Source organism: Anser brachyrhynchus, assembly GCF_964034855.1.
Source record: "Anser brachyrhynchus genome assembly, chromosome: 13".
In the NCBI taxonomy this organism is placed as follows: Eukaryota; Metazoa; Chordata; class Aves; order Anseriformes; family Anatidae; genus Anser; species Anser brachyrhynchus.
The window spans coordinates 15,147,770-15,162,064 of record NC_137708.1 but is presented as its reverse complement, the minus strand read 5'-3'; the positions used below and the strand labels follow the sequence as shown (position 1 = coordinate 15,162,064).

Sequence of the window (14,295 nt, the reverse complement as noted above, 5' to 3'; positions counted from 1 at the left end):
CTCTCCACCAACTCTGGAAGCACAGTGACGTGGCCAGTTGCCATTTCTAGGTTGTTTCTCATGTCCTTGTTGGAAAGAACATATGATTTGATTTTTGGGAGTCCCTGTGTGGAGCCAGGAGTTGGTGATCCTTGTGGGTCCCTTCCAACTCTGTATATTCTATGATTCTATTCTAAGATTCTAAGAACCATACTTGCACAACATGGCCATAGCCCATGAGTGTCCTCAGCTTCCCTTAAACACACATTGTTTCTTTTAATGTCTGCCCCAAACACTGACATAATTAGCAAACTCCATCTGCTCTGAGGAAGAGGCAAGGAGGTCACAGACCTTGAATTCAGTAACTGTTCAATAAATCACAAAAGCCCAGAGAGTAAGCAGGGAGCATTTTGTAGCAGTTTGCTGCTATTCAATTGCTGGCTGCTATCTTTCTGAGTGTTCTTAAAATTTACTTAATGTCTTCTTGCACGAATGTCACACATGCTTTGTGCATGGCAGCGTCACTGAGAAGAGTTCATGGGCCAATGTCTACTCTCTCAAACCTTTCATTTTAGTGATGGAGCGCTCCCTTTCCTATAGCAGACAATGCAAGTTGGGTGAGAAAAAAAAAAGCAACAAGGCCAAGAATTTGAACATTAAAAATGTTTATTCCTTAAAAATACAACGTTTACCTGTAGTGACAGAAATATTCAGAATTATTAAAAAGGGTTTTCATATGCTTCCAGTGTAGCAGTCCTTCAGTGTCAGGAACAAAAGTGAGCAGGTAGTTCCCCCCCAACACCCATGGGAAGCCTGGTCCCAACAGAAAGGTTTGTTCCACCCATTTCTGCTGCCTGTGCCAAAATGAGCTACGTACAGATCTCTGAGTAGGTTCTAAAGCTCCAGGAGGCATCCACTGCCAGAGCTCTCTCTGATGACAGAATATGGTTTGTTTGGTTGGTTGGTTTTAGATTTATTTTTTTAAAGCGTTTTACCCTATATCTTACCAACCTTCTGTAGAGGGCTGGGGAACCTGATGTTTACTGAGAATATGAGGTACAGCCTTGGGGAAGATTCAGGAGGAGAAAAGTCTGTGCTGTTTTCTAGCACTTTCTGAAGCTCAATCTCAAAAACGAACTGGATAGAGAAATTTGATGGTAAGCTGTTAGAAAAATACAGGTCTGACGTAGGCCCTTTGTTCTACCCAGATCAGTAGAAAATTAAATACACCTCCTACATCGAAAGTTATTCACAGACTGGTTCTGCAATGCACAAACCCTCAGAGAAACCACCATAATCACACTCCTAGTGACACTGCCTTCAAATTAGCTTAACAGTTAAATCTTCAGTAGAGAAAAGAGCATGAAAAAGATCTGACTGTTAGGCTCATAGAGACTCTGAACCAACTAAGTCGTCTTCCGTTTAAACATACCTCATTTTTTTGTCATATAAATGTCTAAAAAAATGTCATTTTTTCCCTCTGGGTGGTTCTGGAAACCAGAAAATTATTTTTTGTTGGTGCTTCAGTGGACAGTCTATGGCTGTTCCTACCAGTAAAAAGAAGGTACAGGATGAGAGATTTAGGCACACAAAACGCATACAACATTGGCAAAACATATGGTCAACACAATGGGCTTAAAAATATCAGACGAACTTTGTACACAAAATGTATCAAACAGCACTTTGCTTCTTAACAAAATAACTGATCAAAGAAGCTCCAGCACTTCAGGTTTCTTCTAGAGCTACTCTGGACTTAAAATTTCACTTACATATTATCCCATGCGTGCAAGATAATCGTCATAAACAGAGGTAAGAGGCATCCTAAGTTTTCTTGACACACACATCCTGCTGTTGTTTTCAGTGTTAAGTCAGTTCAACTGAGGCTCAAGTCGTTTTCAACCCATCAAAACCACAAAACTTCCATTTTTTCTCTAAACTGGCCCCAACCCCACTCAGCTCCTGTTTGAACGTAGTTTGAAGTCTGGTCATGAGAACCTCCACTTCGGTGGTGCAAATCTGTGAAAACAAAAGGAAAACTTCACTAAAAAAAGAAGATCCTTTTGGTTACAGAAGCCCTGTAATGACTGGTTACATTCAAACTCAAGCACATTTAATTGCTGAAACACATCTAGGATTTCCCTAGGTCTCTTGTCCAAATATTAACGGTGATAACTTTGGGATGGCATGAGTTGTGCTACTGTCACACTTCGGGGTGAGATGGCTGCAGCTATAATACTAAAAATAAATAAAGGGTAAAAAGAACGTCCTATTTTTTTCACTGTTGAATGCAGGATAATGGATTAAAAACTCCCAAGCATTTATGTAACTGAACAGTAAATACTACTACCACTGCTTTGAGAATAAAGTTCTCAGCTAGTGCATACAGAAATCGGGGACACTGGGAACTTACGGAGACTTTTGATTCTCATCCTGAACAGTCACAAACATTCACACACAATGCAGCTATCATGTCCCTAACAGGTCCGGAGCTACTCATATGGAGTTAGTATCTGGAGGTTACACTGGTGCAGATAGGTAACCTAAATGTGTAGTCAGGCTTGCTTGAGCAAGTCTTATTTCAGCTTGTCTTATTTCAAGTAGTGACCAATGGTAGAGAACGACCCATCCAATTCCCAAGCAGAGCAGAGCTCTCTCTGGTACAGCTCCAGGGATGTGACACTACCCACCTTTCAAGGAGCCTCTTGGCAGCTTTCTTCAGGAAGCACTTTCTGAGGAAGCTTTTTAAATGTTTCTAACGCTGCGAGTGGCAGGAAGGTATGTTACACAGTTTTCTCATAAAGCTCTTAAAGCCTCTAGAACCAGTGTGGCAAATTTAAGAGTTTTGTCAGTGCTGCCTCCTATAAAAGCCAAAATTTAAGCCTCCATAGTGTTTTCATGGGGTTGAAGCAGTACACCTAGCTGCTAGCATCTTTGCCTAGTCACACATCACAATGACACATAAGCAGGCCATAAATTTGACTGTTCTGGCATTTATTAGATACAATTAAAGTTCAGCAAGTGAAAAAAAAAACTCTAAGATGCTGCAAGTTTCAGGACATAAAAACTGCAAAGGCTGTGTCCACCTTATGTTCAATTGCCTGCAACTGTTTTCTTACTGCAGCAGAACCATTAAAAATTTATTTGTTGTATTAATAACAATTCAAGTTTGCTTCTCTTGTGTGTTTGGGACTGCTCTGACACATGTTCAGAGCTACCTCTGCACAATAACCTCATCCACCTGCTGGATAGGTAAAACATTAGGATACATTTTTGGATGAAAATGGGGGTATTTTCCAAGACTGCAGGGAATGTGACATCTTTTTCACATGTTCTGCTGATCTACCACAGCAACTGGTTTTGGTTTTAATTCCCTTTAGCGTTTGCATAGTTTGTAGTCCTACTGCTGCAGTACTGTCAGTTTTCAGGGGCTGTGCTTCAAGCTTGGTGTGTACGGACCACACACCTCAGCAATGCTTCCTGCTGCTGCTTCGTTTCCACCTCTGACACTGGTTTCCGTGTGACTGTTCTGTAATGTCAAGTCTGATCCCACTGCATGCTGTCTAATACAATGCATAACCGGATTTTCCAGTAGATAATCTTGAGTCATTTCTCCTACCATCCTTCAAAGTCATGTTTGACTCTGACCCTCTAAAAGAAGCATTACGTTGTTCTTTTGATTCACTCGTTTTCATTGTATGTCAGCAAGAATCACAGTTTTTAGGTAGGACTCAGCTGGGCAGAAAAGTTCTTTACTTCCAAGAGGGCAGGTTACCATTTACCACTGAGAAAACGAAGTAGCAGAATGTATATTCACTTTTAAGGCTTCAGTAGTGTGCAAGTGCATGAAAAACTCTTTGACGTGATAAAGATCAAGAGCACCTGCTTTGCAAGATGGGTTTGTGTTTGGCAGGTGTACTTCTGTCATCATTCTGTTTTCCAATCAGGTAGAAATGACAGTTTTAAAGTTTTAAGACAAAGAAAAGGCACAAGCTCAGGCTGGCAATGGGTTTGGTAAAGAAGAAGTTCAACCTAAAACATGGAGCAGATAGTAGACACCCCAAGAGAACCATCATCTATATTACTCAGCACGTGCAGTGCTCACAGCAGTATCGGAGAAGTTCTGTTGGGATTATTTCAAGGCTCCAAAGTGCTCTTGATTTTAACTTCTGCACTGTCTGCTAACCTGCTGGCTTACTTGGTGAGGCTGACAGGCAGTGAATAGGGGAAAGATATTCCTTTATTCCCTGCTGGCAGCTTCAAAAAAATAGGTGCTGCCCAGAAGTGGGGAGGTGCTCTCTCTCTACCCCTGCCCGACCTCAAGCCAAAAACAGGTAGACTTTAAAAACAAAAACCACAATTAATACCTAGCTCTCACAATAATGAAGGCAAGAACATTAAGATGTAACCTGAAGAAGAGATGGGAAGACCTTCTTTTAAGAGATCACACACATAAAAATCCTGTTGAAGTTAGCAGGTTACCCAAGCGTCAGCAAACAATAAAGAGGACTGATAGCATTGCAGAGATTAAAGGATGCGCTTTTCACTGTAGTTTTCTGCTAAGCTAAGCAGAAATTCTGCTAAGCAGAGATTTCCAATGAAGTGAAGCACTTTCCTACACTTTAAATCACAAACAGGAAATGTCAGAAGCCTGATGAAATACATGGCAGCATTCCTTTAGGAGCTCCAAAGAAAAACAAAGGTAGCTGTTTGCCTCTTAGACAAATTCAGAACTTGCACGAGAAGATGAACTATTATGTATACCATTAAAGGGATGGAGCGAGCCTGGGAAAGTGCAGGCCAGTGAGCCTGATCACTTTCTTAGAATGGGGAAAACTAAGCACTAAGATATAAACAAAAGCAGCCCGAGAAAGTTCCAGGCACAAGAGATGATTCCCATGATGGTAAGTATCCTGTTCATGGAGCACTTTAAGGAAGATAATCAAAGTACGTAAGTGTAGTACAATAGCAAGATGCAATTTGCTTGAACCTTCAAAAGCTTTTACACAGTAACAGAATATCCTGAGCAGGAAGGGACCCGCAAGAATCAGAGTCTAACTCCTGGCCCCACACAGGACCACCCCAAAATCAGACCCTGTGTCTGAGAGCGTTGTCCAAACACTTCTTGAACTCCAGCAGCTCGGTGCCGTGACCACTGCCCTGGGCAGCTGTCCCAGTGCCCGACCACCTCTGGGTGCAGAACCTTTCCCTAACCCCCAGCCTGACCCTCCCCTGTCCCAGCTCCATGCCGTTCCCTCGGGTCCTGTCGCTGTCCCCAGAGAGCAGAGCTCAGCGCCTGCCCCTCCGCTCCCCTCGTGAGGGAGCTGCAGGCCGCCATGAGGTCAACCCCCCTAATGGGGAGGTCAGTCCCTCCCCATTTACTCTGATAAGGAGTCCGAAGCCAGCAATATACATAAGTAGTGCAGGAAACAGCAGCTTCTCCTTGTACTAAGGAAAATGCACAAGTGCTCTTCTTGTTATTGTCCTTTTCGAGCCCTGCGCCAAGAACTTGATCCCTCCACTTAGCACAGACCTCTGTACCAGGGGTCGTGGTTCAATCCTTATGCTCTCATAGTTTAAGGCACAGCAGCCTCCTAAAAATGACTTCACTTCTACTGTCAAAACAGAGACAGAAAAGGGTCGATAAAGAGCCACATGATCAGAAATATGGAAGAACTTTGCACAGAGACACAAAGACATTAAGTCTGTTCAGTTTAGATAGAATATATACAGTGGCAAAGCAGTACAATAAACAGTATGAAAGGGGCAAGTTATTTTCTCTTAACTTGGAAGTCGTAAGGATAAGGGAAACAAAGGTAACTTAACAGTAAACTTAAACAGAATAAACAAAAATACATTTCAGATGCAGATTTTAAACATGGAATTCACTGTTGCAAAATACACTTAGTGTCAAAGGGTTTTCTTGATTTATGAGCAGGATCACACGCAAACATTAGCAATAAGAACATCACCTTCAGCTCCGTATTTAGGTTAACATTAAGCAGTGTAAGGGTTAAGCCAGAAGCTATGAAGAAAGTTCACCCCTACCCTTCTCCTCTTCCAGCAAATTATTCCAGGTAATAGACACAAGCTCTTACAGTCCTCACCCCCAACCAGCATCATTCCCAGGGAGGAAATTACACACTCAGGACACAAACGTACTGCCTAGGCTTGCTCAAGGAAATGGAGATATTGGTACACCTACTTTGCTGTCCAGGCGCTGCAGGTAGGAACAGATGTACTCTATGCTTGCTCCAAATGGGTGCACATGAAGAAATGTTGAAATTATTCCTGGAGAAAGGAACACCACAAACATCATTCTCATGAGAAGACTTAGTTAGGAACCCCAGCTCTCTGCCACTGCTAGCACAGAACACAGGGATCTTATCAGGCATTTTTGGTTTTAAATACAGTGAAGTTTGGAGGCTGCAAAGGAAACAACAGCTAATTGATGCAATTGGTTAGCACTTAAAACAGACCTCACTGCTCTCAATACCTATTGAGTAATGGTAATGTGCCCCATGATGATCCTTGTCAAAATTCAGCAAGAGGTTATCATAAATGTGGGGATTCAAGGCTAAAGGAGAGGGAAAGCTGTGCTCCAGATGTATCACTCCAAGGAGCAGGAAAAGACAGAAGGCAAATGGAGAGAGCAGGCAGTAATATATGTGCCCCATCTCACAAGTCTTGCAGCACTCAGTTAAACAGAGCAACATAAGTTTGTAACCTGTCCCACAGAGACTCACAGGCTCTTCTAGCTCACAGGCAGAACTGTAAAATCCAAAATACTAACTTGTAGTTCTGACCATCATCTGAAGTAAAAGCTAGTGCCTGTGATCTTTCCCTGAAAGCCCCCTTTTTTTCTCTGCAGACACCAGACCATGATCTAGCACAAACAGACCCATCTGAATAGCAGTAAATGATTTATTGTTGTTCTCAAATCATATGTGGAGGAATGGCCAAAGAGAACTAGACTGAGTGACAAGAAAGAAACTACCTTGTCCCATCAAGAAGAGAATTTCTGTTCCTCCCACTTAGTGCTTCAAAATTTTTTTCAGCTACTGGCTTTTGGTTGAAAATTTGTAGCATGCAGTGTTAGGTTATTTTTCAATATCACTTGGACTAAGCAAGAAGAAAGGAAATAAAAAGTATAGCAGATATGCCTACGCTGTAAACTAGAGCTCACCAATCCCTTTGTAGCTGAGCATCACTTGAAAACACAGGCACATTTCTCATCTCCCTAAATCCATCCCTTCCCTCTCTGCCACCTTTCTCTATCTTTTTTTCCTCTCTGGCTATGGCTTCTAAAGTTAGAAGAGCTTATCTGCTTGTACTCCATGGCACACTATGCCTGACCTTTTGGTGTGCCTCATTGCTGTGTGGGTTCACAAGTGGATTTAGCTGTGTTCGAATTAAGACAGACCCTCCTATGTAAGTTACCTCCAGTGACGCTTCTCTGAAGAGCAAGTTGCATTCCTGTATGTGCAGAACTGGACTGTCACTACACCCAAGGCCACTTTGCATGTGTGTGGTTTTGACTGAAACGTGCATGGCACAAGATTTCTGTGTGAGCAATGCACCAAGTGAAACCCTGACCATCACCAAGACTAAAGGCTTTGAGGACTCCCACCTCTACTGGCATAACCCAAGGAACAAAAGGTCACCAGTGCAAGCTGCGAGGCCATTTGAAGCAACTCCCATTCAGTCCAGGTCTCTAACATTGTCACCAAGTCCATCAAAAGGCCTTACCAACTAACAGAGCTTCTCGTTCAGATTTCACAGGACTATTGTTCAGTGTCTTCTCAACTGGACCTTCCTTCTCCTGACTGCATGCACAAACTCTGGACATACTGCTCTCCTGCAGAAAAAACAAAACAAAACAAAACACAGAGGACCCATTTCAAACACTGACAGCACAGCAGTCACTCTTACATGCTCTTACAGCAGCTCAGTAAGACTTGACGGAGTTTGTATTTTTGTCTTCCTGTTTCTGTGAGTCACTGCATTGCTTTATCTGTTGTTTATTCTGCAAAATGCTTCCAATAAAACACAGTGATGTTCATTTTGCTGTTAGAAACTGCGTGTCTGAACTACCAAACTAGATTAAAGCCCATGAAGTAAAGTAAGACGCCATAACATGCACTTTCACTGTCCCTGGTTCACTGGTATGTCTACTCTGCAAGAGCCTTAAAAACAAAAACAAACAAACCCCTCAACCAGTCAAACAAAAAGACTAGAAAGGCAGTCTTGCAGTGACTAACTGAGACACAGATGTTCATTTTTTAAATGCCTTAACAGTGGCAGTACGATTAAGCAAGCGCCTATTGGATGCAAAGGATTTGGGATCAGGCTGTCCTTGACTTGAGTTTGTGGTACTGAAATCAAACAGAATTTTGCATAATTTATTATCCCCCAAATAAATATAAGACTATGAAGACATGAAGCAAATGTTTGGTTTTTGCACTAAAAGCATAACTTTCTTGTATTCCTAAGTTATAGCCTGAATTCCAGTGGTCTGAGAGATACAAGCAGCTATAACTGGAAATAGCCTTCAGTCACTAGTAAAATGAAATGGACATGACCCAATAACAAAGATAGAATTAAATGGCTCCTCGGGTTTGATTAGCTTCTTACTCTAGTGCAATTGTGAATTACACAGGACTGAAACTGCACAGTCCTGGCCTAAGCAGGCTATAATTTGCTTCTGCAGGAGAAAGTAATGGTGTGCACTTTGTGGAAACAAAGCTAGCTTCAGATTCATACAGGAACTGTAATTCAGCCAGTAATGTCATACTGAAAATGCATGGCCTCCTTTCTCTTGGAAATCCAACAGGCATTTTGGAAGACTAGTTGAAAAAGTGCAAAAAATTACCTTGCACACAAAAGCCCATGTCCACACCACAGCATTGGAAATACCTACTGCTCTTCCACCCAGAAGCCGCTATGGATAGTTTAATGTGTTTCATTTGTACATATATAGACAGTCCATACGTACTATGCTTGTACACTTCAGAAGAAATCAAATGCTAAATGATTGCTCAATTTACAATGAGGTGTCACTACTTCCCTCAGTAAAATACTCTGACTAAAGCAGCAGAAAATAGACTTACATTCCCTTGGCCATCAATAGCATCTCTCTCCTTGTCCTCTTCATCAGCTATGCTTTGCTATACATAGTTTAAGAAAAGGAAAGATTACTGATGATGGTCTGTTATTTTTGTTCTTTGATACAAAAAGTCACCAAAGCTCCTGCACTGAAGATTACTGGTATTCAAACTCTGTTTTAATTAATGGAAAGACAAGTATTTATTATATTCCCTAGCTCATGGCACCAAATGGTGGGGCAAAAGATAGAAATTCAGAGGAAGGACCTAGCACTTGGCTCTGTGGTCCTCAATGAGAAGTGCTTTGTAACGTTTCTCATCTATTCTGTAGGTACACGTATAATTGAGACCATGCTATGGAAGAGAGGATCAAGAAAGCTTAGATTCACATGTGGGTCCACAAACAAAATACAGAATGGATCATACCTGAGAATAAACAGTATGCATTTATGTTCAGAATAAATCCAGAAAGTATAAGAATATTATAACACTGACAAAAACTTTAAATTCATTCGTGTTTTATGAAGGTCAGATCAAAACATTTCTCTAATATTGATGTTTGATAATTGACTTTTTTCTTATCTTTTAAAAGTTAGTTTGCATAAAAACACATTTCAGCTACAATACCACTGTGCAGTATAAAATGAAGGTTAGTCTTTTGTTTATATAGTTGTTTCTGTTGATTCTCTCACTATTATATGAAGCGATCAGCAAGTTCACTACTAATATGCAACCTCCAATTAAGCAGATAGTTTTTCCAGCTTTCTAAAGACTGCTTCTAAGCCAGGTCTAGGCATCTCCTACACTCTGTTCTTCCCTGCACATGCCATAGGCCATGAAATCCAAGGACTGCATTTACTACTGAGAATAAGGAAGGACTGGCAAGTCACATACCTGCTCCTTAAGGGTTTCTAGCAATGTCTCTATCTTTAGTTTGTCTTCTCTCACTTTTTCTAGTTCAGCTTCTCTCTTTTTGTATTCATCTTGTACTTTCAAAAGATGCTGGAAGAGAAAAGTTAAACACAGTTCATAGCCTTTCACCCCCTACTATTTAAAGGATATAAACCGAATAAACACTCTTCCATGAAGACCTGACAGATCATGTTCGTAACAATTAACAGGTTAGGTATACAAAAAGAAGAAATCTTTTCTATACTCAAGCAATTTCTTTGCTTATTAGCATACACAAAAAGCACGACTTTGTAAACAGGGGGTAGTAATTCCATCATCATGAAACCTTTCCTGTCCCCAAAATAAAGCATGTGCTGTGCACTAGACTGATGGCCTGATTCCTGTTAAAGCTAGACCTTCTTCTTCCTCAGTCTGGTTCACTGTATGGCTGGCTATAGGCACAATATATGTGAACGAGCAGCACAGAAGCAAGTGACCCGGGAAGTCACCTTAAATTCTTCCTAGATCTCTAGACCCATGCTAAAACAAAGATGTCTTGCAATATAAGAAAATATTCTGTAACAGATACTAGATAAGAAAGTTTGTGCTATTATTTGCACAATTCAGCATAGCAGAAAAATGTGATGAGTGCTCCCACACTCGACATCAGTCCAGCAGTTCCGGATGCTTGCAGCAGATACCACAACACATTGTGCACTCCCTTGACTAGCAAAGCTAAGAAGAAAGATGGTGTAGTGAATCACAAACCGCATCTCAGAGGTGAGTAGAATGATTTTCCTATCAAGGAAAACCAGGCTGTGGTTGTGGATATAATGGTCTGCTCTAAGAACAAACTTGTAGCCTTGAATGTGTCTGTATTGAACGCACATGAGTACAAAGACCTTAGTGAACAAACCAAGAATCTGACAGGGGCAACAGAGGAAAAAATATGACTGATTCCCCATCAGAGCCAGAAGAAAATGATTCTCAGAAAACTGCTACCACCACTGGGCCTTTCAGAAATGGGCAAGATCACGTCACCAGGATGAGAGAAGATTAAACACTAATATGGCTAAGTTACGGTTAGCAGCTTTCCAAGGTCAAACCAGGATACAGACATATGTATTTCAGTTAACCCTTTCTTTCAAGCTCAGAAAAATACTTCAATATTTTTTTCTATCTCATGTACAAAAAAAAAAAAAAAAAACACCACTATTTGCTAATATTTACAAAAATCTTTTTTCCTCAGGGTAGATCTTCCAGAGTGCTCTTCCAGAACGATTACTTATCCTGGCAGTGGTACGTAGAGAAGCCTTAACTCCCTGACACCTGCACAACGGAAAATCTATTATGTCCTGCAGCTCCTGCCATTTCCTCACACACGGATAGCTGACAGTGACCAAAGAAAGCTTCTCCTGCCACCTCCAATATTACAAATGCCAATGCAATTAGTTCCTACCACAGATTCATCCAGTAAACAATCACAACCTTCACAATATCTCTTCAAGTTCTAATTTTAATAAAGTGCTTAGCTGAACTATTAGCTGAACTCTATGTTTTGGTTATCTGTCTGGCTTAATACATGAGACAATACTGTTAAGGTGTACAGGGACCCAAAACACTTTATATTTAGCTAAGGAAAATACCAAAGAACAACACATGTCCTACAGTTTCTGTGAGAATGAAAGTCCAATAAACTTTAGAAATGGTAGTAAAGCAAGCTTTGTGTTTCCCCCTTTGTTGTTCATGCTTGCAACCAGGATCTTACAGGGTTACAAGGAAGGTAGGCACAGACTCAGTATTTCGGAAGTCATAGTGTGGTCAAGTAAACAGCACACAAGGAATCCATAACTATGGATTGTTTCCATGCAGCTGTTATCAGCTCATATCCAATCACTGTTCTGAGATTTTTGTTTTTTTGCAATACCAGAAATGACAGAAAGTTGCTCTCATTTACCACCGAAATTAACAAAATGCCTTTCTTTGTGCCCATGCTCTGTACCACAGCCCCTTTTCCTTTCTAGCAAGGCCACAGCTATAGAAAAACCTAGGCCCACCTGCTGCATTCCCTGCAGAGCCTGCTGGAGAAGTTTCAGCTGCTGCTCTTTGGTTGTGTCTTCATCCCTGCTTGCTTTGCCATGCTCCTGCTTTAGCAGTTCCACCTCATTCCGGTAGGCATCCAGCTGCCAGCGCAGACTGTCATTTTCTTCTTTTAGGGCTTCCACCTGTGACACCAGTGCTGGAGAATAAGGCAGAGTTGGGGACAAGAAATCACCAAGTGCTCTCCCCACAGTGTGTAGACAGCTCTGTGGCTCACAGCTACCAGTTACAAACCCAAATAAACAAAATAAATTTATCCCAACCACTGTTCCTGATGCCTCTTTAGAAAAGAAGCTGCTCTGGACAAAGAACAACTCAGTAGAAAATATCAAATACTATAATATTTCATGTACGTAACTGCAGCCATTACCTTGCTGCTTCACCTCAGTTAAGTAGGATATGACAAGAAACAAGAAGTGACAGGTATTTCGAGCATTATGATCATGCAAAATCTACGTGAAAGGAATGAATGAGAAGCCAGGCATCAAATGGAGCCACAACAAATGAATGTAAACTAACAGCTGGTTGGGAGAAACAGCCCTCTACTCTCTCTCATAACACAACCTTCAAATGCAAAAGGAAGAGCATTTTGTGTGTTTTATATCTACGATTGTAAGATTCGCTGCAACAGGATGTCTACCAACAAATTCAAAAAGACTTCAGGGGTTTGGAAGAACAGCAGTAATAGCTAAGGTAAAGCATCTGATACCAACATAAATAGCTATAAAACCCACTGCTTAAATATTGAAATCCATCAATACCACACTTGTCTATAGCAGGTTTCTTACAGTTTCTTCTGAAGTCCTGGCACTGTCACAGTGTTATGACTTTTTCTTTGTCCTTCAGAATTTGCATGAATACACAAAAGTTTAACGAGGTTAATACAAGGCAGAACGTATTAGAGAGACTATGCAAAATTTTAAACCTCAGCAGCAGGTAAACAGTCAGATCTGAGTGGGGTTTATAGAAGACTCCATTGAAGAGACGTGTATTTTATGTATGAGCTGCAAAAAGTGATTTTACCTGATTCTTCTGTTTCTTTCATCTCTGATGGATCTTCTATTTCTTCATCAGACATTTCCATTTCCTCCTCTCTTCGAATACCCATTAGTTCATCATTGTGAATGTTACGAATTTCCTAAGGTTCAGAAAGCAGAGTTTTTTTCAATACAGATTATAAGGAACCTACTGGATGGATAAAGAAATGCTGAAATCTAAGTCTGCAAACTGCAACTCCACGATACAAGAAAAGGGAAATGATAGAAATTTTTGGCACAGACTACTAAATCTAGAACAATGTCTAGAATGAGTCAATCTGTCAGCACTACTGGCATTACTGATTCCTCCATCTTCCTTCTAGTCTTTACCCCAGAGCAGGCAACTAACCTTGTCTGCAGGGTTCTTTCTTGGTGAACCTTGTTCCCCACACGCCCTGCTTGACATCTGTACAACTCTGCAACTACTGCTGCCAAACTTCATAACCTCCACTGGCTCACTTCGCCTTGTGCCTTCTTGCTCACAGCATGTGTCTAGATCAGGAACTCCCTGCCACCACGAACCATCAGTGCTGTCCCCCCTTGCCCTACACACCCTGTTGTCATGCCACTCTCATACCTCCCAGTGCCATTCTTCCCTTCCTCTTCTCTGCTGGACTTCTACACCATGCTCTCCTGCTCAGCACCTCCACTAATGACGTCCCCTCCTGACATACACAGTGTGTCAGGTTGCAGCACACATCTCCCCAGCATTTCTTTCTCCTGCCATACAACGTACTCTGCACGTTCCTAAGCACTGGCCTACATGGTGCCCGGTACCATGAACCTTGCCGTGCACCTATGTTGCCCTGCTGCAGTGTGATCATAGCTGTGATCCATAGCGCTGCCTCACTCTGTTCCTCTGTGCTGCGTGCCTGCTCCACACAGCCGCATGGCTACTACAACAAAACCTACCTGAGATGGAGATCGTGCCAAACAGAAGATGGAATTGCAAGTACACAGATAGAGGCCAGACACTGCCCAGCCACCTCCTAACTCGTATCAACCCTGGTGAGCTTTGAAGCTTCTCTCCTTTTGCATCTGTGCCCACTTCCAGGGCTCAGCCTGCACCACAGTGGCTCCCCCTGCAGTTGCTGAGATCCTCTCTCCTCTGTCACAGCCTTGTTCCACCTTAGGGATCAGAAAGGAACTGAGACACTGCCCTCTGAGTGACCCCAGCTCCTGCTCAC

At 41.8% G+C, this 14,295-nt stretch overlaps 1 protein-coding gene across 6 annotated transcripts in view; it reads right to left on the bottom strand.

The window, feature by feature from the left end:
• Positions 1-627: 627 nt before the first annotated feature.
• ENOX2 (ecto-NOX disulfide-thiol exchanger 2) overlaps positions 628-14,295 on the bottom strand; it is a 50,663-nt gene continuing 36,995 nt past the window's right edge. For all 6 annotated transcript variants that reach the window (XM_080554087.1, XM_080554082.1, XM_080554083.1 and 3 more), the window contains 7 exons: positions 13,095-13,209; positions 12,029-12,210; positions 9,975-10,082; positions 9,087-9,143; positions 7,726-7,834; positions 6,182-6,267; positions 628-1,995 (listed from right to left, as the gene is read on the bottom strand). In XM_080554087.1, the coding sequence (XP_080410213.1) occupies positions 1,864-1,995; positions 6,182-6,267; positions 7,726-7,834; positions 9,087-9,143; positions 9,975-10,082; positions 12,029-12,210; positions 13,095-13,209 (789 nt within the window). In that variant the 3' untranslated portion in view covers positions 628-1,863. The remainder of the gene's footprint in view (positions 1,996-6,181; positions 6,268-7,725; positions 7,835-9,086; positions 9,144-9,974; positions 10,083-12,028; positions 12,211-13,094; positions 13,210-14,295) is intronic.